The sequence below is a fragment of the Tympanuchus pallidicinctus genome, unplaced genomic scaffold, assembly GCF_026119805.1.
Source record: "Tympanuchus pallidicinctus isolate F22 unplaced genomic scaffold, pur_lepc_1.0 scaffold45, whole genome shotgun sequence".
Lineage (NCBI taxonomy): Eukaryota > Metazoa > Chordata > Aves > Galliformes > Phasianidae > Tympanuchus > Tympanuchus pallidicinctus.
Window position 1 is genome coordinate 151,448 of NW_026294764.1, and position 20,175 is coordinate 171,622.

General features: G+C 56.0%; 1 protein-coding gene and 1 long non-coding RNA gene across 2 annotated transcripts; one reads left to right on the forward strand and one right to left on the reverse strand.

The window, feature by feature from the left end:
* The first annotated feature begins 800 nt into the window (after positions 1-800).
* On the forward strand, positions 801-3,230 carry LOC128090231 (uncharacterized). Its single transcript, XR_008210874.1, has 2 exons — positions 801-1,763; positions 2,947-3,230. It is a non-coding gene; the product is annotated as an uncharacterized LOC128090231 (long non-coding RNA).
* A 32-nt stretch (positions 3,231-3,262) lies between these two features.
* DENND2D (DENN domain containing 2D) lies at positions 3,263-12,425 on the reverse strand. The gene is made up of 12 exons (XM_052702371.1): positions 11,991-12,425; positions 10,021-10,205; positions 9,714-9,826; positions 9,564-9,633; positions 8,615-8,692; positions 8,390-8,530; positions 6,683-6,831; positions 6,422-6,599; positions 6,220-6,261; positions 5,706-5,796; positions 5,343-5,582; positions 3,263-4,689 (listed from the first exon to the last, which is right to left on the reverse strand). The coding sequence occupies exons 1-12, from the start codon at positions 12,046-12,048 to the stop codon at positions 4,628-4,630; spliced, it is 1,407 nt and encodes a 468-aa protein (XP_052558331.1). The 5' UTR covers positions 12,049-12,425; the 3' UTR covers positions 3,263-4,627.
* Positions 12,426-20,175: the final 7,750 nt, after the last annotated feature.

Sequence of the window (20,175 nt, forward strand, 5' to 3'; positions counted from 1 at the left end):
GCTGTGTAATGTGGTAAGTTGCTCTTTATTCTGTTTCTAATACCAGTTCAAGTGTGGAGGCTGCTGGATTTAATGAAGGGTTGAAACGGGCAGAAGTGAAGTGCTGCAGTGCGTGCCTCGCTGTGGCACTAAGGTGAATTTTGGACCCTGAACAAAGGGCCCAGGTTTGCTGTGCAGAGCAGGATCTGCTCTGGTTGCCTGGGACTGTTGGTGGGACGTGCTGGGAGCCTGGAGGCTGAAAGCCCAGACCTGCCCATGAGGTGTCTGGCTGATGGTGATGGAGAACCGTCTGCTGGGAACCCGGAGCACAGCAGTGCTTGAAAACTGCTTCTTTTCTGAAAGGAGTGGATGTGGCTCATTAAAAGTCAGTGACAATAGAATGCTAAACCAAAGCCCCACTGGGCTGTGGGAAGTGGAAATGTGTATTTCCTGTGGCAGCCCAGTGAGTGGAAAACTCTCACAGGAAAGGGGGAGAAAATTCAGTTTCTCCTCACCCAAAAACCCTTCTTGCATCTCCTGGGAGAGACCCGGCATCAGTTTATTGTGGACAGAGGTGAAGTCTCCCCAGTGGCAACTTGGAAACACGGGATGCTTGAGAGAGAATGCAGGGGGAGAAGAGCTCTGGTTCAGTCAGATGTTTCCCTTAAGGAGGGAAGAAGTGGGGCTGGCTCCTGCTTGGGGCATTGCAGGCATTGGAGTGAGATGCTGACTTCTCCATGGCAGCACGTCCAGGTGCAGAAGTGCAGTCTTGGCTTTGCCTGGGTTGGAAGAGGCTTGCATCCTTTCTTGCATGGTGCTGCTCGCCCAGCAAGCGTGGTGGAGTTTGGTCACACAGCCTTCAGGGCAGCAGCTGCCCCAGTTCCAGGTAACTGAGATATAGATGGCATTCATGCTTAGTCTATCTAAACTGCATTCATCTGGATGAAGGTTCTGTCAGGGGAAGCCCAGCCTCTCACTGCTGCTCTTCAGGTGGTGGAGAAGAGTCTGCAGGACTGGCAGTGCTGGAAGCTGCTGAGTTTTCCCACTATGGGATTCCTTCCATCAGATGGGGGTGGGTGCAGAACTCAGGACCTTGGGAAGTCCCTGCTGAAGCAGTGGGGCAAACAGGGAGTTGTTCTCCTGGTTTTTAGGGTTTTGAGATTAAGCTGCTTTGAGTAACTTATCACTGATGCTTGTGACTGATTTGGTCAAAAACTGAAGTCTTTAAGGGGCTGCCAGGTCCAAACAAGCTGTGAGGAGGGAGTCCAATGCCTGTTGCAATGGGGAAATGCACTGTGATTCCTTGTTCCTGAGCTTTTTGTCAACCAAAAGCTGGAGCGACCTCAGGGATCCCTTCCCATGTCCGTGCAGATCAGGTTTCAGTGTTAGCAGAGGGCAGCATCCTGTTCATAAAGGCACATTACTGCTTGTAACCCCAGCCGTGCAGGGCACTGCTGTGGGCGTAGGGATTGTATAAATGCCTGCAACAAACGATGGAACGCGTGAACTTTGGCACTGTGCACTGCAGCCCTGCTGTTTGTGATCATAGGTTATCTCAGATATGCTTGTAGGCCTAAAGTTGTAGGAGGTTGAGGAGGAGCAGCATTTACACACTCACCCAGATCTTGTGACACTCCTTTTCCACTCTGTTGAATGCAGAAGATGCTGTAGAGGGAAAAGCTTTTGCAACAGCAGCCTCTGCTTCCTGCAGCACTGCATGGACCTCACATCCTTCAGAGCTTGTAATGAGGTTTCCTGTGAAACCAGCGAGGGAAGCTGAGAATGTGAGTTGGTGCTGGACTGCTGCATGCTGTAAGGACTGATGGAGGGGTTCCCTGCCTTCAGCAAGGGCTTAGAGTGGGAAGAGGATGTTGAGATAGCTTGGGCTCTGATTCTGGCTCATCTGAGCATCAGTTGTGTTTCACGTTTGTGTTTTCTTCCTACCCTGCATTCACCCAGTGCCTCTCTGTGCCTGATTTCATTTGGGAATGGAGTTATGGAGAGGTTTAATCCTCAGGGGCTGAAGGCCGCAGCAGTGTTCTGAGGTCAGAGGCAGGAGAGCAGCGTGCTGATAGGAGCTGTGTGTTATTATCCTGCACTTATCTGAAAGCACTCAGCAATAGTGACTGTGCTGACTGGTAGGTTAAACAGGCACAGGGCTGTTTGCTGCTGCTGTGACACACCGTAACACAAACCTCATCTTCCACACGGGGCAGCTGTGCAGCAGAACCAAAAGCACGGAGCCCCTGCCTGCTGGTTGTTTGTTCTGCTGGGAGCTGCGCTCACAGCTTATCAGAAATGAGCACTTTCCAGTTCAGGGCAACGTTTCCTGGCATTGCTTTATTTACTGTTGCAGACTTAGAGCAAAGTGTGAGACAGACCTTGAGCAGGAAGAAGGGTTTAAAAAGGCACTGAGTTTTGCTGGTTGGCTGCAATGTGAGTTGAGCACGGCTGCAAGCAGCTGCTGTGGGAGGCAGCCCAAAGAAAGGAGGGGATTTTCTTCAGCACCTGCCCTGCTTTTTAGCACTGGATCTGCTTTCTTTGCTGCTCTTGCTGCACATCCCTGAGGTCCAGGTTCTGGGTGTTACAGGGCAGGGTGTTGTTAAAGCTGTTGCTGGATTGTGCTGCCCTGGTGAGTGAGTACTTCTATCAGTCAAGCTGATTTTCAATGTTGGGCCAACCCAAATCCAGAAGCTCTTAGTGCTCACAGATCAGAAACATCACCAGTCATAAAGGTGTAGGAAATGAGGGCTGAGCTGTGAGGAAATTAGAGCATAACGCAAGAGGAAAAAGACAGGAGAAGAGGTGGGGGTCAGGATTTAGGGGCCTGGGGCAGACTGTGGCCCCGGGTTTTTCTCCTTCCTCTCTCATTGAATCATAGCCCACGCAGTATGTCATAAAATGCATTGCAGTTACACCTTGCTTGAGGAAAGGAGCCGTTTTTGCACACCTCCATTCTCTTTTCAGCAGCAGTCACTTTCCATTGGGTGCTTCTCAGGCAGAAGCAAAGCAGCTGCAGCTTCCAGACCTTCAGGCGAGTGGCGATGCTTCATTACTGAAGAGCTGCTGCCAAAGCAGGGACCACTTCCCTTTCTCCTCAATGAGATGTTATGCAGCTCAGCAGGTCAATGACTTCTCCAAACGCCAACGAGTGAGAAGGAAAAGTGGGAGAGCGGTTTGTGCAGAGAGGATAACAGCTGCTTATTAACGCCCTGCATTTCCGCTTCCCCTTCTGTGGTGGGAGATGAAAATTTTGGGGAAAAAAAATAAATAAAAGCACAGCCAACGTTCACTGCTCTTTAATTTCCCATAGGCTGATGGTAACTGTCTCACTCCCCATGATTTGGGACTTGTGGAGGCAAAGACGACGCCTGCAGTGCCCAGCCCCTTTGTGCCCTGACAACAGCTCTCATCCTCCCCCAACCCAAACAGAAGCGGAGCAAAAAGTCACCATCCTTATTGCAGCATGGCTGGGCACATCACTGCTCTTCAGCAGCACTTCTGCTGCTTCTGTTTGTGCAGGGCTGCAACAAATGCCCTCTGCTTCTGCCTCAGTTCTGTCAGGGTCCCAGCAGCTCTGACCAAACATCTGCAGGTGGATCGTGTTATTAAATGTCTCCAGCAGCTCAGTGCCACCATGGGGGGAGTGGAGGAGGAAGGAAGTTATATTAAGAGATATTACGATGTCTGAGATGGGGCAGTTTGGCCACGCAGCCTTGGAGAGGAGGATAGAGCTCTGCCTTCCTCCACACCTCCTGCTGGGAAAAGCCAGCATCTCTCCCTGCTCATCCCTTCTCTCCCCTGGGAAGATCCACTGCCAGGGAGGAACCAGGCAGACCTGCAGCTCTGAGTCTGTGCAGCAGCCCTTGCTTCCTGTGCAGATGCATTAGAAAAAGGGGAGAGCAGTAAGGGTATTTTAAGGGTACTTTAAGTCTGCTGCAGGCATCACGCTTCAGTGGCAGCACTGAGATGAACCACAGTGATACAGCAGGGGTTGGCATCAAACCCAGCAGTGAGGAGGACGTTGCCACGTTTTACTGTGAGTTAACCAGCACTTCCTCCTCCCCAGCTCTCCTCTCTCTGCTGCAGATCAGAGTCCTGTGACTTTCAGGTTTGCTTATGCTGTGAATAAGTAGCTGTCAGTTCATTTCCCCAAGCAGCTGAAGTGGTTCCATGCGTTACCAACAAAGACAGCAGATACCAGAATCCTCAGAAACTATTCCATAGGATGCTACCTATTTGCCAAACCCACACTTGGCTTACTTAGAAATTAACAGTGTTCCCTACTCATCACTGGTCCATTTTCTCCTTTAGCAATGACCGGTCCTGCAGCTGCCCCCCACTTCCATCCATCAGCACACAGCGCTGGGGTTCCCCAGAGCAGCTCAGCGTGGGGCTGAGCACTGAGCCATGATCCTGGCCCAGCCGGGTGGGAGGAGACACCCCAGCCCGCCTGTGAGCTCTGTGCAAAACTATTTTCCAGTGCAATGGTGCCCTGAGGGGAAAAAGGGAAAGGGCAGAAACCGGTGCTGGGTGTTTTCCATGAGTCTCGGGCAGGACAGACCCAGCAGAATCCGGAGTGCTCTGCCCTTGGATGGGCACAGGTGGAACACACAGCCCTGCTGGGTGCCGGCCCTTCAGGCTGCTCTCAGGAGTCCCTTCGGTGCTTCTTCTGCTGGTGGTATTCTGTTATCTTCTGCTGGAAGTAGGCTGTAGGCACAGAAAGGTGGTTTGGGCTCAGCAAACAGGGCCAGCGCTGTCACAGCTGTGCTTGCAGCTCATGCATGGAACTGGAAGGTGGTGCATGGGGCTGGGTGGCACGCACTGGGTTACAGAGGGCCACATCCAGGGAGGTCTGGGTGAAACGGGGTTGTGGGGATCCTCCACCCACCACCGCTTCCCCCCCACAGTGAACTCAGGTTACACTCAGATCGGTTTTCACCCACATATTTGTTCCTGTTCCATTTTTGTGCTTTGTACCCAACCAACAAGGAAGAAAGCGGGAGACCATGAGAGTGCAAGCAGCTAAAAAAGGTGACACAGCAGGACCACAACAGCTCAGATTCTGCCCTCCGTCTGCTGCAGGTCTGTCCCTGTGTACCCTGGGCAGGGCGCAGCAGGCTGGGGAGATCCGTGTCCAAATCAAATATTTGTGCTTCTGTTGGCTGTCTGCCTAAGTGTCAAAATGAGCCCAGCTGGTTTCTGACTGCTAATAGGAACAGAGAAATGCACTGAGGGTAAATGGGTGCTCGGGTCCCACTTACTGCCCTGAGCATCCCCAGCACAGAGCTGCAGCCCTGTCCGAGTATGGGGCATTTTTTCCCCTTCTCCACCCCCCCCCAGCACTCTGCAGCCTCCTTTACCTTCCTGTGGGATCCTGCTCTTCTCTGCATCCTCAATAAATAAGGAGAACATGTTGGTCTTCACAAACTTCTTCACAAACCTGCGGTTGGTCTTGGAGGCGATGGCCTTACAGAATGCTCTCTCCTGGAAGGTGCCCAGGCCGTTTTTACTCCACTTGATGTGGGAGGAGTAATGCCCGACCAGACGGACAAAGAACTGCACAAAGGCCTCGGAGATGAGTGCGTTCAGCTGCTCGGATGCTGGGGGAGGACACAGCATTAGAGGTGGAGATGGGACTCTGTTATTCCAAATGGAGCCCAGGTCTCATTAGGAGAACCGTCTGCCCTCTGTCACCTTAACCCCATGTAAAGAGACGCCCTTACTGTGTATGTTGTTGTTGCTGTTGTGCCTGTTCAGAGATGCCAGCATCTCATTCTGCAGCTTGATGGGCAAGATCTCCTTCTCATCGCCCACCTGGAAGGCAAATGGGGCCATGAAGGATCCACGTGGCTGTGGAGGTGCCCAGGGGCTCTGCGGGGCCCTGTGGTTATGGTGTGCAGTGATGCTGGGGATGGGGTGCCCCACACAGAGGCTGCTGCTCGTGGGGCAGCACAGCGGATGGAGGAATCCCTTTGTGGGACACAAAGACGCAGAATCAGCGGATCATTAAAGTCAGAAAAGACCCCTGAGATCCCGAGTCCAACCCGACTCCATGTGCCCACCTATGTCCCTCAGGGCCACACGTCCACCATTCTGAACCCCTCCAGGGATGGTGACCCCCACCACTCCCAGTACCGAGGCCACAGCCCTGCCACCAAGAGGCAGCTGGGACAAAGTGGGGAAGGGGCCCTTCCTGGTGCTGTCCCTCAGCCCAACATCCTGAGTGGGGAAACCTACCGCCCTGAGGATCTTCCCTTTGCACAGATCAACTATCAGAGCCTGGAAGAGAGCACAGAACAACGGGCTGAGCAACCACAGCCATCTGAGACATCCGCTGCGCTCATCCCCATTGCTGCTTCCCACCCAGCACAAACTCAGGGTCACAGCTGAACCCAGCGCTCAGCCAGACCCCTTCACCCCTCCTGGCTGCAATAAATACCTCCTCCATGGGCTGCTCCAGCACTCGCTCCAGGTGCCGCATCTGGATGCCAACCATGAAGGGTGTGGGGCAGCAGACGGTGTCAAGGAGGCATTCAGGGACCACGGGGATGTAGGTGTGAGCCCACGTGAAGGGGTAGAGGAGAGCAGCCACAGCATGGATGCACTGCGAGAGGACACTGCGAGAGCACGAGGAGCTCAACCTGTGCTTCTCCCAGGGCCTGGGGGATATTTTGGGTAAAAGAAACGGCCCAGGACTGACCTCAGCTCCTCAGCCAGGAAGATGAGGCGCCGCTCCAGCACGGCGGAGGCGAAGATGTGCAGGATGAGGATGGGGCTGAGCCGCTGGAGCAGCGCTGGGAACTCCACGTGCTCCAGGTGGGCGTCCACAGGACGTGTGAGCACAATGAGCTGCGGGGTGAGAGCCACCGAGGTTGGAGTAAGGGGCAAACGTCCCTTCTGTGCCCACCTGAGCCTCCCAGAAGATGATTTGGGAGCAATTCGTGACCACTGCGCTGCCCAAACATCCTGGAGTTTGCAGCATCTGCATCGAGATCTCCTGCAAAGCACAGCCTTCCCCCTGTCCTGCACGGGGATTTGGGACACGCAGAAACAAAATGCAGGGGATGCCGCAGGCAGTGCCTACTGCAGCATTTACTGATTAGGGCAGTGGAGTTGTAACCCAAAGTTCTCCAGTGTTCACAAGGCCCCAGTAGGAGACCTCAGCACACAGCCTGCAGGCAGCGCTGGAGAAAGTCGCCCAGAAAAGGGAGGAAGGCACAACTTCTGATACGAAAACCACACAAACTTCCTCAAAAGCCACCCCAGGAGGGCAGGCACGCTTCATGCTTGCAAGGATGGAAAGGTGAAACATCAGGCTGCTGTTTGGTGGTGGTGTGTCCCTTCAGCTGGCTTTGCCCTGGGTGCACAGCCCCCAGCAGTGAGCTGTGACACAGCGCTGTGTGAGGTGGGACAGCCCTGTCACCTCTCTCCACCTTGCCTGCCCTGTGCTGCTGCACTGCCATCAAAGTGCTGCATTCCTAGCAGGCAGCTCAGGGCCTGGCCTCCACAGCCTCTTCCAGCACAAATCCTGTACCATGTCCAGCTCTCAGCCCTGCAGCACCCAGGATGTGTTTCCAGCCCTTTCCCTGGGATCTCCCTGCCTCATTCCAGCCCCTGCCAGGAGCCTCACATTCCGTCTCTTCCAAAGAATGTCCCCATTCGCCCTGCTTCCCCGTCACCCCCAGCCACGCTCCTGCAGCCTGGCCCTCAGCCAGAACATTGAGCAACGTGCAAAGCCCTTGCACAAGTTTTCCTGGATGAAGAAATCCCTTGTAATTTGACAGGCAGCTGCCAAATGGCACTGGAGAGGGAGGATCCTGCTCTCGGACCCACCCCAGCAGGACGCATCCTGGGGATGCTCAGCACCGTTGCAGGATCCAAGGCAGATCCTTCAAACTTTTCACAGCAGTTTCACCGTAAGAGAAAGGAAAAAACAGAACAAGCTCTGCTTGTGCTAACCTGGCCCTGTGCTTTGCATGGGCGAGGTGGGCACCGTGCCCTGCTCAGATCTTTCCGAGCAGCACTGCAGGTAGGAGCTGGGCTTGCTGCATGCCTCCAGCACGCCTTTGGCTGTGCAGAGGGCGAGCTGCAGCCTGCACTGCTGGGTTGCAGCCCCGAGGCAGGGGTGTGAACCAGCACAGCCCCAGCACAGCAGTGCTGACGCTGAGGCTGTTTGAGCAGCGATGCTCAGGAATGGTGTCAGGTGAGGTTTTGCACTGAGGGCTCCGGGCTGATGGAGCTGCAAAGTGGCATCGCCCACAGGTGGGCTCCATCCTCACCACTGCTCTCACCCACGGGAGGTGGCACCTCTGTCCCCCAGGGCACAAACTCCTCACTGCCCGACCCAAACCCATGGAGGCAGCCCCACGCTGGAGCAGCACAGAAAGTGCCGAGTCCACAAACCAACCTCTGTGCCCGACTCGGGGATGAAGCTTTTAATGGTGACTGTTTTCCCCGGAGCTGGAAAGGGCGATTCCCGCAGGCCTTGCATGAAGGGGTAAATCACAGCCATGGAGATCTGACGCCTCTTCTCCACCTCGTCCAGGATCTGAGGGAGGCAAAAGGAGGCCACGAAATGCCAGCAGGCAGCAGGGCGGCCGCCTGGCACAGCGGTACCCACATAGAGCCCCACCTTGGAGAAGAGCCCAAAGCAGCCCAGGCAGCTGATGATGCAGAAGACCTCAGGGAGGCGGACGCCACGGCCAGAGGGCTGCAGGAGGATGTGAGAAGGGGTTGAGCATGGCGCAGCCCCATCACGTCGGATCCCTCCTCCTCCCAGTGATCTCCAGACCCATTCACCCCAAGGAGAACCTTCTCTGGAATTTAAATGGGAAAAATCCCAGTTGCTCGCTGGGGGGCTTTCAGAGCTGGGACCTCAGCCATGGATGTGCTGTAAGAGCACAGGGCACCAGGGCCCGGAGTTTGGATGCCAGGGTTGTTCATCATTTTGGTACAAAGCCCTATGGCACATTCCCAAACTTTCCTCCCCATCTGACACCTCCTGCTCCATTCCAGCAGCTAATCCCACCTCCTGATAAAACAGCACCAGCGAGTGCCCAGGTTTCTCTTTCCTTTCCACCTGGATGATCCCACACGCGTTTCCTCCTTGTGCTTTCAGACTTTCAGACACCCAATACCAAAATCTTGGGTGCAGATGTGGGGAGAGAAGGATGGGATGCTGGGATCAGCAAGTCACTGAGCGTGGGCTGCAGCCTCATGGCTTTCTGTCCCTGTTTAAGTATCCTGCATGTGAACTGAGGCCCAAAGAAGAACTCCATCGTGCCCCCATGCTGGCCAGAATCCATGAGCTGAGAGGCAGCCACAGCTCAGAACACGGGATGGGGCTGAGAGCACCCAGGTCCTCCGTACCCAACATGGGCACCACGCACATCCCTGTACTAGTGCTGTAAGGGGCTGGCAGCTCCCACATCCCACCTCCCAGCTCTGTTTTGGGCTGCTTTCCTCCACCCAGCAGCCAACTGCCAGCCCAACAGATATCAAAAAACACCCCAAGCCCATCGGGCAACCCCCACTGCTCATCACACAGCCTCCCCATTGGCGCAGCCACAACCAGCGCTCACCAGCAGCCGCCTGCAGTAACCGATCTTCCTGCTGCCATCCACATTCGTCAGGACGAAGGAAAAGGTTTCACTGCGAGGAGAAACAGAGCATGGGCACAGGGCAGCTGGCAGCCCACAGCCCTCCAGGTGGGACCGCAGCAGGGCAGGTACCTGGGGAAGGTGGTAACGGGCTCCCAGTTGTTGCCGTCGGGGAAGCAGAAGAGGGGGATGGCCTGCAGGAGCCGCTCCTCCTCCTCCTTCTGACCCTTCAGCAGGTTCTCACGCTGGAACAAAATGATGCCATTAGGGGGATGGATGGCACCCACAGGGCTGGGGTGGCATGGGATGGCTTTGGGGTGCCTGCACGGGGTACCTCCCTGCACTCCTCTGGCTCTGGTGATGGGGAAGGGAAACGTCCCCTTTTTCCTCTTAACCTCAGAAAACTCATCTTTCCCCAGAAGGGTGCAGGACCAAATACCTTTGGGAACTGATACGCTATCTTGGGTTCATAACGTCCATCTGACATCTTCTTCAGTGAAACCACCACCAGGTACTCAAAGAAGAACTGCCCAGCAGAGTAGAAGACGGAGCTCCGCTCTCCTGCCTTTCCCAGAGCCACACGAGATGGGATGCTGTCGGCTGCAGGGGCCTCCTGTTTGCCTTCTGCAGCCAAAAAACAAAGCCAAAACAGCAGAGAACAGTGAAAGGTAAGGCTGGGAGGTGTGCAGGGAGGGAGATACAGGGCTACTTGTGAACTGGACCTGGCACACTGCGGGTTCTGGTCTCTCTGAGGGCAACTGGGGACCCATGGGTTCAGGACATGGAATGGAAAAAGACAACTTCAGTGAGTCTTCTGGAGGAAATCAAGGCACCATCAGACCCCCACAGCCCTCCTTCACCCCATTCCAGAGAGGCTGGGGATGCCCAGAGCAATGCCTGGGCACGGAGGGGGGATGGAGAGCAGAACCACATGGGAGTGCTTTTAGAGCACTTTGATTTGTTTCCTCAGGGGGACAAAGAAACAGCAAACAGCCAGCACAGGTCTGGTTTGAGCACCTCCAAGGGCTCCGTGAGATGAATCCCAGAGTCTCCCTGCCAGATGCACTCAGTCCTGGGAACTGCTGATTGCAAATGAGATACCAGAGGGTTTTCCTTAAACCACAGCTCCCACAGCAAAGCAGTTCCTTGGAACTGCACCGTTTTTCTCGTTGAGCTGGTTGGGAGAGCAGCTGGGGAGCGTCAGCTTCACAGCCCCAAAATGAGAAACAAGAACGAGGAGAGCCCACAGCGACATGCCCAAGGGTGCTGGGGTGCTCGTGGTGGGACAGCAGCATGGAGGGCTGGGGGATGAGCTCAGTACCTGTGCTTAGGTGCACAGCAGGCAGGAAAACGGGCACGCAGCTGGATTAAACCCAACTCCTGCAGTCTGTCCCTGTATCCCAGGGATTGGCTGTGGGTTCCTGTGGCAGCTCGGCCACTGTCGTGCACCTTTAAGGCCGTTCTGGTGGGCACCTACAGCCTTCAGTCTGCAGACATTCCCAGCTGTGGATTTTCACCCCTCCCTCCCATGGGCACAGAGAGGACAAAGGCTGCAGCGTTGCACCCTGCCCGCAACGAGGGCATTGCAAGAAAGACTTCATGCTGCACACGCAGCTTCCCACGCTGACAGCGAGCTCCTTATCAGCCAAAGGCAGAGCTGGGAGCTGCACAACCCGCCCCATTGTGCCCTTGCTGCCGGCTGAGTTCACCCCGTGCTGCCACCCACCTGCCCCGACAGAAAGGAAATGGCTTTCGCTTCACTTTCTACTCAATGCTGAGAATAAAATCGTAAAGCCCCGAGCGTGGCTTTAGCTTGATGCTGCTGAGAAAACCTCTATTTATGTCTCAGAAATGCTCACAGATCGTCAAAAACCAATTTCTGCACCTTCCTCCGGTGGTACCGTGCCCTGTGGGTACCAGGGCTGTGGGGCGCAGCCACGATGCCGGGTTCCGGTTCACCCTGCGGTGCTGCCTTTGGGGACGATCCTTCCACGTGGGGGTTGCCCTCGCTGAGCTAAAGGTGTAAATACCCTTTGGTATGGGGCAGACTCGTTCAGGATGGGTTTTGGTTGAGGTTGGTGGGAATAGGGCAGAGCAGGAGGGGTCGGGCTGAGCCCCCAGAGGGTGTTGTGAACATCGGAACCTGAGATAAAGCCTCGGGTTTAGGGTGAACCCCCGGGTAACGGATAAACCCCGGGGATTTAGGGCGCTTGGGACGAGCCCTGGGATTTAGGATGAGCCTCGGGATTTGGGATGAGCCCCGCGGCAGAGGCTCGAGGAACGCTGAAGCGGACCGAACCGGTGCCGGTGCCGACGCGACCGCGCTGCGCTGCCCGTGCGCATCCCCGCTCCGCCCGGCTCCCGCTGTCCCGGCACCGTCCCGTCCCGTCGGATCCTCCCAGCGCTCACCTCTGCGGCCCCTGCGCCGTAGGCTCCGTCGGAAGAAGCTGCTGATGGAGGAGGCCATGGTGGCCCCGACGTGGAGCGGCCCCGGTGCGGCGCTGCGGGGAGCTGTGCTTCCGCCCGTCGAGCTTTCGCTTTCCCGGGGGAGGAGGGACGGGACGGGGCGGAGAGGAGAAGAGAAGAGAGGAGAGGAGGAGCGGGGGGGGGAAGGGGGGGGAGCCGAGCCGCACCTGGCGTCGGATGGAGGTTGGGGAGACGGCACCGGGAACGTGGGGTGCGGAAAAACGGGGGGCACCGGGAACCAGGAGCACCGGGCACGTGGTTCTGGGAGTACCTGAGTATGGGGAGGGCCTGGAGCATCCCTGGGTACGGAGGAGCCGGGAGGAGCCGGGCACGGCAGGGATGTCCAACGGCAGCGGCCGCTCCGCCTCCCCGGGGTTCTTTTGGGCAGAGGAAGGGGGCGAGGCTGAGCCGCCCCTGTGCAGGGCGCAGGTCCGGGGCCATTTGCTGGGATGGGGAAGCAGCTCCAGCTGGCACCGCCGAGCTGCGATTTTGTCCTGGTGTGGGAAAGCTGCGCTCCCACCTGTGCTGGCGCTTCTCCGTGGGCAGAGCTCTGCACCCTCCCTCAAAAGCGCCCGGATCGGCCCTGTGGGCACAGCTGTGAGGTGCGATGAGTTGTGCACAGTCCTCAGCCCCGCTGTCAGAGCAGTTTGCTGACACAGCTTTCCTGTACCCAACCCCCCCCTTTTGCCCCCGGCGATGTGTTTTTCCCCACCAGGGCCATTGGGAGCCGTGGGTCCGGGGGGATTTCTGCCGTTCCGGGGGGTGGCTGAGCACTCGTGCTTCACGGAGCAGACGGCAGCAGGATTGTGTGCTGCTGCCAGGAGACGTTTCCTGTTGGAACAGCAGGAGAATAAAAAATTTAGGGGTTTTCCCTTTCGACTTCAGAGGAAAATCCCTCCTTTCCTGGAAAACGGAGCCACCCTAGGAGGGCCATCATTGATTTCAGCCAGAAGAAATCCCCGAATTCCTTGTTTGGTAGTTGCTTTTTCTTTTCTCTCCACACGCACAAAGCTTTTCTGCTTGCTCCCTTTAAGCCAGGCACGAATGCATTTCGCCATCACCTCGCTCTGCTCTGACAGCTTCTGTGCTGCGTTCCCAGCCCCGAACCTCTGTGCTCTGCAGGAACACTGTCCCTTTGTGCCCTGGCCACGATCCGTGCCCTGCTGAATTTGGACTCTTCCCACTGAGGGCTCCTTTCTGCCAGATTCCCACCGTGCCAACAAACAGACACATTGTGGGCTCTGCTGTGGGTGCACAGCCAAAACTGTTCTGCTTCACTGCACCGAGCCCGGAGAGCTTTTGTCTGTTCTTTAGTTTTGCTTTGTTCTTCCTTTGTGACCCCGGTGCTGATGGCTGCGTGCTGGAATTCTGCAAGCGTGGTGCATTCAGGGTGCAAACGCTGTGCTGCAAACATTGCCCGGCGAAACCCCGAGCTTTGCACCAGGATCCTGTGCTTGCACTGCAGCTCCTCCTCCTCTTCCTGGTGAGGAAGGCCCGCGGCTGCCCCTTTTCCTCCTCCTGCCCTTCCCCCCCCCCCACTGGGTGCTGCATTTCGGAGCACCCAGGCTCAGATCCCTGCAGTGTAGGAGCTCATCTCATCCTGCCCATGGCCGACCTGGGGCTGGGCACAGAGCGGGGGCTCAGGGCCCTCATAAGATTCCTCCCCCCTCCCCTCCCAATCTGTGTTGGGTGCCCCTACTGGGGCTGGGAGCCCCAGGGCCACATCTCCAGCCCCAAGTCCTCCTGCCCCCATACCCAGAGTGCAGAGAGCCCTGTGTCCAACTCACAGCCCCCCAGAACGTGAAAGAAAACCTCATCCTTTACTTTTAAGAATTGTTTTTTTTTTTTTCAGAGGAGGGTACAGACCCAAGTCAGCCCTGCTGCTTTTCCATGCAGTGAGACAGATTTAACCCCAAGCATTTCAATCAGCCCTTGGGACTCCTTGGAGGGGTTGATTAGCAGAGGAGCTGGGGCAGGACTGGCGCTGAGCTGCAGCCTCCTGCAAATATAGTGCAGGGAATCCGCTCCTTTCAGGGGCAGTTTGATGGTCAGGAGGTGCAGAGACGTCTCAGCTTACAGCTCCATGGCCAGGCTGCATGCAGGCACCCATAGATGGAAAGGGCTGAGCTGCACAGCCTCAGGTGTAGCAGGAGAGATTCCCCAGCTGCCCTGTGCTGAGCCAGGAGCTGATCACGGGTTAAAACACCACCTTTGGGCTGTTTGGCACTGGGGGTGTTTCAGGGGTTAATTGCAGCATGCAATGGCTTTCCACCTGGATGCACCTGGTTTGACCCCCAGGTGCTCACTGCCTCTCTTTCTGCACTTCTCCCCCCTCATTACCCCATGGCTGTGGGGGGGAATTAGCCTTCAGCTGAGCTGGAGCTCCATGGCTGGAGTGGGGGAAGGTGGTGGCAGCAGGTTCTGAGTGGCTTTTTCAAAGCTCCAGGCTTTGCTGCCTCAAAGCACCATGGTTGTGTCACCTGCTCAGCTCCTGGAGGACGTGGGGCAGTGCTGGGGCAGCCAATGGGGGGGGGGGGTACCCACATGAGACCTGCAGCCCCACACCTGATGCTGGCCCAGACCTCACCCCAGATCCCTCTGAAGTCCATTTGCAGCTCAGTGCCATCTGCCTGGGGGGCAGCGGGTGGTGAGAGCCCCTGGTTCTGCTGGCAGGGCTGAAAGCCCCAAACCCAGCTTGTACCCAAGGAGCTCTGTAAGATTTGCTAATCTCAAAATATTGTTGGCATCCAGGACAGTAATTTACTGCATGTTTTGCCACAGCAAGTACTTTCCAAAAGGCCATGCTAAGTTTACACCGGAGCAGCTGGGATCAGATGTCAGCTGCTGGCTGCTCCTTCTGTCCCCCTCCATCCCCCTGTGCTGGGGTGCAAAGGACATGGGTTCCCTGCACCCTGCAAGCAGGTGACGTGGGTACCAGGAAAGGGAACAGCGGGGGTGCATTGGCCCATGCAGGTGGCTGGGTGGGTGCACGTCTGGCTTGCAGGTTTTGCAGGGCACGTTGGTTTTGAAGTCATGCAGCCAGGGGTAGGAAATAGGCAGCCCTGGTGCCCAGGGCCTGACCACGTTTACCTCCCCGAGGGCTTTGCAGGTTGTGAAATTAAATCAGCTTCTCAGCTTTGGTGGCAGCTGAGCAGGAGTGCTGCACATCCCTGAACATTACTGCAGCATTCCTCCATCCATGGGATCCCGAGGGCTTTGCAGGAGCTGGGGAGGAAGGGTGCTGTGGGATCCCGGGGTGTTTCCAGCCCACGGGTGGAGTGGGCTCTCTTTGCACTGATTCCATTGCAGTGTGGACATCATTCAACACTTAGGATGTCCTCCTCCTTTGGAAGGACCGTGCTTTGGAGGGGGGGGGGCACGAGACCCTCATGTTGTCCACAGAGCCCCCCTGGGATTTCTGCCACCTCCAAATCCTGGGAGATGGAAGCAAACCATCACAGTAAAAGCCACTGCCGGGCTCAGCCTTCGCTGGGTCACAGGGGCTGCATATGGTGGCATTTCCCTGCAAAAATACACACATGTCCCTTTGTGTTGGCATGAGCATGTGCTAGGAGGAGGAGCACCCTCTGCCATAGCTGCTTTCTTGATGTTTTGGGTTGAGGGATCAAACCCCATTCACACACTGGATCCCCAGGTCCTGGCCCAGCTGCTCTGGAGGTGCTTTGGGGTGGTGATTCCTCCAGGAAAGGCACAGGGATGTCATGGGGGCTGTCCTGGTGTGGAAGGGGCAGCAGAGGTGGGTCAGGATGGGGAGCAGTGCCCACACTCCCCATTCCTCACAGCAGGCACACATGGAGCATCCAGAACAGACTTGGGCCATATCTGTGGGGACAAAAAAGGCATCTTCCCAAATTCTGGAGCAGTATCTGGAGGTTTTAGCGGGGACCCAGCGTGAGGACTGCTTGGTTAAATGTCCCCATGATGCTCTCTGCTGGCAGCAGGGAAGGGTGCAGCTGGGCCACTGTTGGATAATCCTGAAGTGGGTTTGTTTTCCCACTTCCTGGGATGTGGAGCAAGTCATGGCACTGTGGGCATGGTCTGACCTCTCACAGCCCCCATCCCATCCTGTGAACCCTGCAGGGAGGGGGCATGGCAGGGAGGTCCTGAATGATGGTGCGTGGATTAGAGGGAGACTTTGGGGTGGGGGGATCCAGGATACGCCGCCCCTTGTCCAAGGTTTGCTCCTCTCAGCATCACAGCATCCTGGGCAAGGGTAGCACACATGGCACCTGTGCCAAAGGGGGTGTGGGTGGGCAAGTAAATGAGAGATGTGAATGGGAGCAAGGAGCTGGGGAGGGAAATCTGCAGTGCTGATCCTGCAGGAAGGACGGGGGAGAAGACCCAGAGATGTCAGAGTTGTGTCTGGCAGGTGGTGGAGGCAAGGGGATGCTGAAGTGAGTGCGTGCCTTAGGCTGTAGCTGGTGGTGGGATGTGTTTTACACCAGGGCTGGGCTAACTGGGATGCACTGGATGCTACCTGGGGCTGCAGGCACCGAGCTCAGCAAAGCAGGATTCTGGGTTATGCTGTCTGCAGCCTGTCCCAGAGGGAGACCAGGCAGGGCAGGTGGTGACAGAGCCTTATTGGCATCCCCAGCTGCTTCCCTGGCCCTTGGTGGAGGTGACCCCCAGCAGGCTGAGGACAGCAGGGCTGGCATGGGCTCAGCCTGGCATAGGTAAGCTCCTGCTGGCAGCCATGGAGGTGGGGCAGGGTTGGAAAAAAAGCCATGGGAGGCAAAGCAATGCATTGGTTTTATCATGGCTTCCGGGTGCCGGACGTGGGTGACTTATGGGGTACCAAGGCCCACAGGTGCTTCTGCCCCCCTGTGCTGACCTGGGAGGTTGCTGCTCCTGCCCTGTGCGATGTGCAATGGGGCTGCCTCAGTGGTGGCACTGCTGACACCACTGTGACACAGCGTTCCCCATCAGGCTGCCACCTCCAGGAAAGCTGAGCTGGGCTCTGCTCCCAGTGAGGCACTGGGCAGAGTCTGGGCATCCCCGCTTGGGTTTCTCTGTTGCTGTTCCCCTGCCAGCTTGGAGGATGGTTATCCCAATTCTGCCCAAAAATAACACCCTGATGCTAGCAGGGCTAAGTGTTGGTATCCTCCTGCCTGTATCTGGCTGCTCCAGTGGAACGACTTCAGCTCCAGCCTCCAACAGTATGGTTTGGTGAGCCGGTGCTGGGGGTGGGTGATCCCCAGGTGCCAAATTGAGCCACAGGGACGCTCAGTGTTGGTGGTGTGAGATGATGCGTGATCACATCGTGGGGACAATCCTACAGCATCCACCGGGCTGGGCAGCACAACCCATATTTGCATTCCTAGCTGATACCCCAATAGGAGCTCAGAGACACCCTGAATGGTGCTGGATGCGTCTCTCGATTGCCTGGCTGTTCTGCACAGTCAATAAGGACATTTTAAAGTCATCCATCACTTCGCCTGGGGGCTTCAGAGGAGGGGTTGCTCCCATGTCCCCGCTGAGTCCCTGCCTGCTCTCATTGCTGTGGGGTGAAGTAAGCATCTGCTTGCGTGCGGTGCACCAGACGGAAAGCTTGTCTGCATCTCAGCCCACCTGCTGCCTGCCCCGGTGCTTGACTCAGCGTGCTGTGAATATCGTGGTGACGGGCAGCCTGGAAATGCTGCTGGAGCCTGGAAGTGACGGCAGGCATGACACGACCCTGAGCTGGTGGCTGTGGTTGGTGGCTGCGTGGTCTCCGTGTGAGCGCCACGGTTTTGAGGAGGTCTGGCTTAACCCCTGCAAGGAGGGGTTGGGCTCCAAAGGGCTTTGGGCGCCTCCTGTGGGCATTTGTCTGGGTTGGTTGGGGTGTTTTCCATGGAATCCCAGTGCACACAGCATGGACAGGACTGGAGGTGGCCACACGCTGAGGTGGAGCTCTGTTCCCATCGGACATCTCCTTTTGTCCCCATCTCCCACACCAGTGGGTTTCTCCTACTCTCCCACCAGCACACTAACTTTAGCTCCCCACAAAGCACGGGTCCTCTGGGGACACTCTGCTCCATCTTTATTGCAGAAGTGGCTCCTTGGCCCCCTTTCCCCCTCCCCATCATTCATCCACAATTGAGGATGTTGAGGTGAGTGACCAAACCTCGAGGCTGGTCCCTTTGGGAGCCCTTTGACTTTGGGTTTGGGCAACCAGCCACGATGCCTTGGTGACCCCCGTCAGGGAACGCAGTGTTTCTGTGCTTGAGTGCATTTAATGTATGGTGGCTTCGCTGGTGATGTGAGAATTAACAAGATGCCAATATACTACGGTAACGTGGCCCAGATAAGGCTGGGTGATAAGCTGTGCTGATTCACTTGCTCTTAACCTATGAGTCATCCTGTGAGTCAACAGAGCAAACAACGTGGAAACGTCACCCAGCAGGTCCTAAAAACTCAGATTTTGTTCGTATCAAGAACTGCGAGTGGAATAATTGCATTGATGTTCCTTTCCAGGGGAAAATGTTTAATTTGCAACTGCACTCACACAAATAGAAATAGAAATCAGAGTGCTCATTTCCTTACAGACAGAATTTTGGTATCGATCTTCTTTTTAATTCTTTTCTCTGAGCTTCTAAAATTGCTTTTCTCGACACACAATCGAAAGAAAATTCCTCTTTGCAAAGTGTTGTGGTTTAGATTAGACATCACAGTCATTTTTGGGGGGAAAAAATGAAGGCTTCAAGCAGAGTTGGTGCATAAAATGGCCACCAGTGAGCTGATGGGAAAGGCCAGCAGGTGTGTGCCAGCCATGACAAGGCCGTGTGTTGGCTGAAGTCCCCCATGGAGATAGCACTCAGAGGGCCAGCTCTGGGCAGAGGAGCTGGGAGGTCTCATTCCACCTTCATTTAGATTGAGGAGGTCAAAGACTGGACAAAGTCTTGGTGGCTCAAGGCGTAGAAGAAATGGAGTTTTCCCCAATCCTACTGCCCAGGGAATGAAGGATGGTGGAGAAGGATGGACAGACCGTGGGGCAGGAGTGTCGTGCTGCAGATTGCAGACTCTGTAGCCAATGAGAGGAGTGGGGTGTTGGGGGTTGTGCTCACACTGCTGGATCCGCCTTTGACTTACAGGGCCAATGATGAGTTTTCTTCTCGCCTTACAGGAGCACGGCAGGCAGAAAATGGGAGGTCTCCTTCACACTCTTCCTGAGGGCTGGCAGCCACCCTCTGCTGTGTAGAGGACATCAGGCAATGCCTTTGTGCAGCCACCAGTGCTCGCTGTCCCTGTTTCCATGCCCAGAAGCAGATCCCCGTGCTTGGCCAAACCCAGCATCCAAGTAGCACCCAATGGGCCCAACAACCAGCACTGTTGTCCTGGCCACTTTTCTTCCCACCAGCTCCTTTTCCCACCCAGGGTCCTCCTTCCCATGGGACACATCCTTCAAAGCTCAGTAGATCTTTTCTCGGATGTTACCCCCTCATTAAACACCAGCCTGGCCCCTGGGGTTTTGCTTTGCTCCATGCCCTTCCAGGGTACCCCCAGCTCCACCCAGAAAACCTCTCCCATCAGATCATCATCTGTCAGAGCACAGAGCTCTGTGTACCAGCTGTCCCTGAGTGCTCTCTTGACCCTGATGTTTGTGTCTGGAGGTGTTTCCTGGGGACCACGTAGCTGTGAGCCTTTGGAGAAATGCCCAGAATCTCCTCCATACAGCATCCATGGAGGGAAATAGCTGGGGAGAGGAGAAAACACTCTGTTGACCCGAATTTGAGGAAGGCTAAGGAATTAGACCATAGGTTACAGAGGCATTTTTAGTAGCATACCATGCGTGATATGGCAGCAAATGAAACAAGGACAGGCAGAGGGGTGAGTGGGTTTATATCCTATAGAATAACATGGCTTTGGGTTACAGTGGTCCTTTGGGATGAATTGGAATGTGAGGTTGGCAGAAAAGTGGCTGCATGTGAGTCCTGGGGTGATCAGACCCCATGGACACAGTTCTGCTTTGTATGTGCAGAGCCAAGGCTGCAAGACACTGCAAGGCTGGCCTGTGCTCAATGTTCTCCAGGAATGTGGGTCAGCAGGGCTGGGGAAAGCACAGAGCAGGTGTCCATGGGGCTGTGCTGAGGATTGTGATAGGGAAAGCAGCTGTATCAAGGCCAAGGAG

What these genes read in the sequence shown, in the direction of transcription:
- DENND2D (XM_052702371.1), bottom strand. Translation starts at nt 12,048, where the DNA reads ATGGCCTCCTCCATCAGCAGCTTCTTCCGACGGAGCCTACGGCGCAGG. An exon ending in TAGCGTATCAGTTCCCAAAG is followed by an intron (nt 9,827 to 10,020) that starts GTATTTGGTCCT and finishes ATTTTGTTCCAG; the next exon opens with CGTGAGAACCTGCTGAAGGG. An exon ending in TCCCCGAGTCGGGCACAGAG is followed by an intron (nt 6,832 to 8,389) that starts GTTGGTTTGTGG and finishes CTCACCCCGCAG; the next exon opens with CTCATTGTGCTCACACGTCC.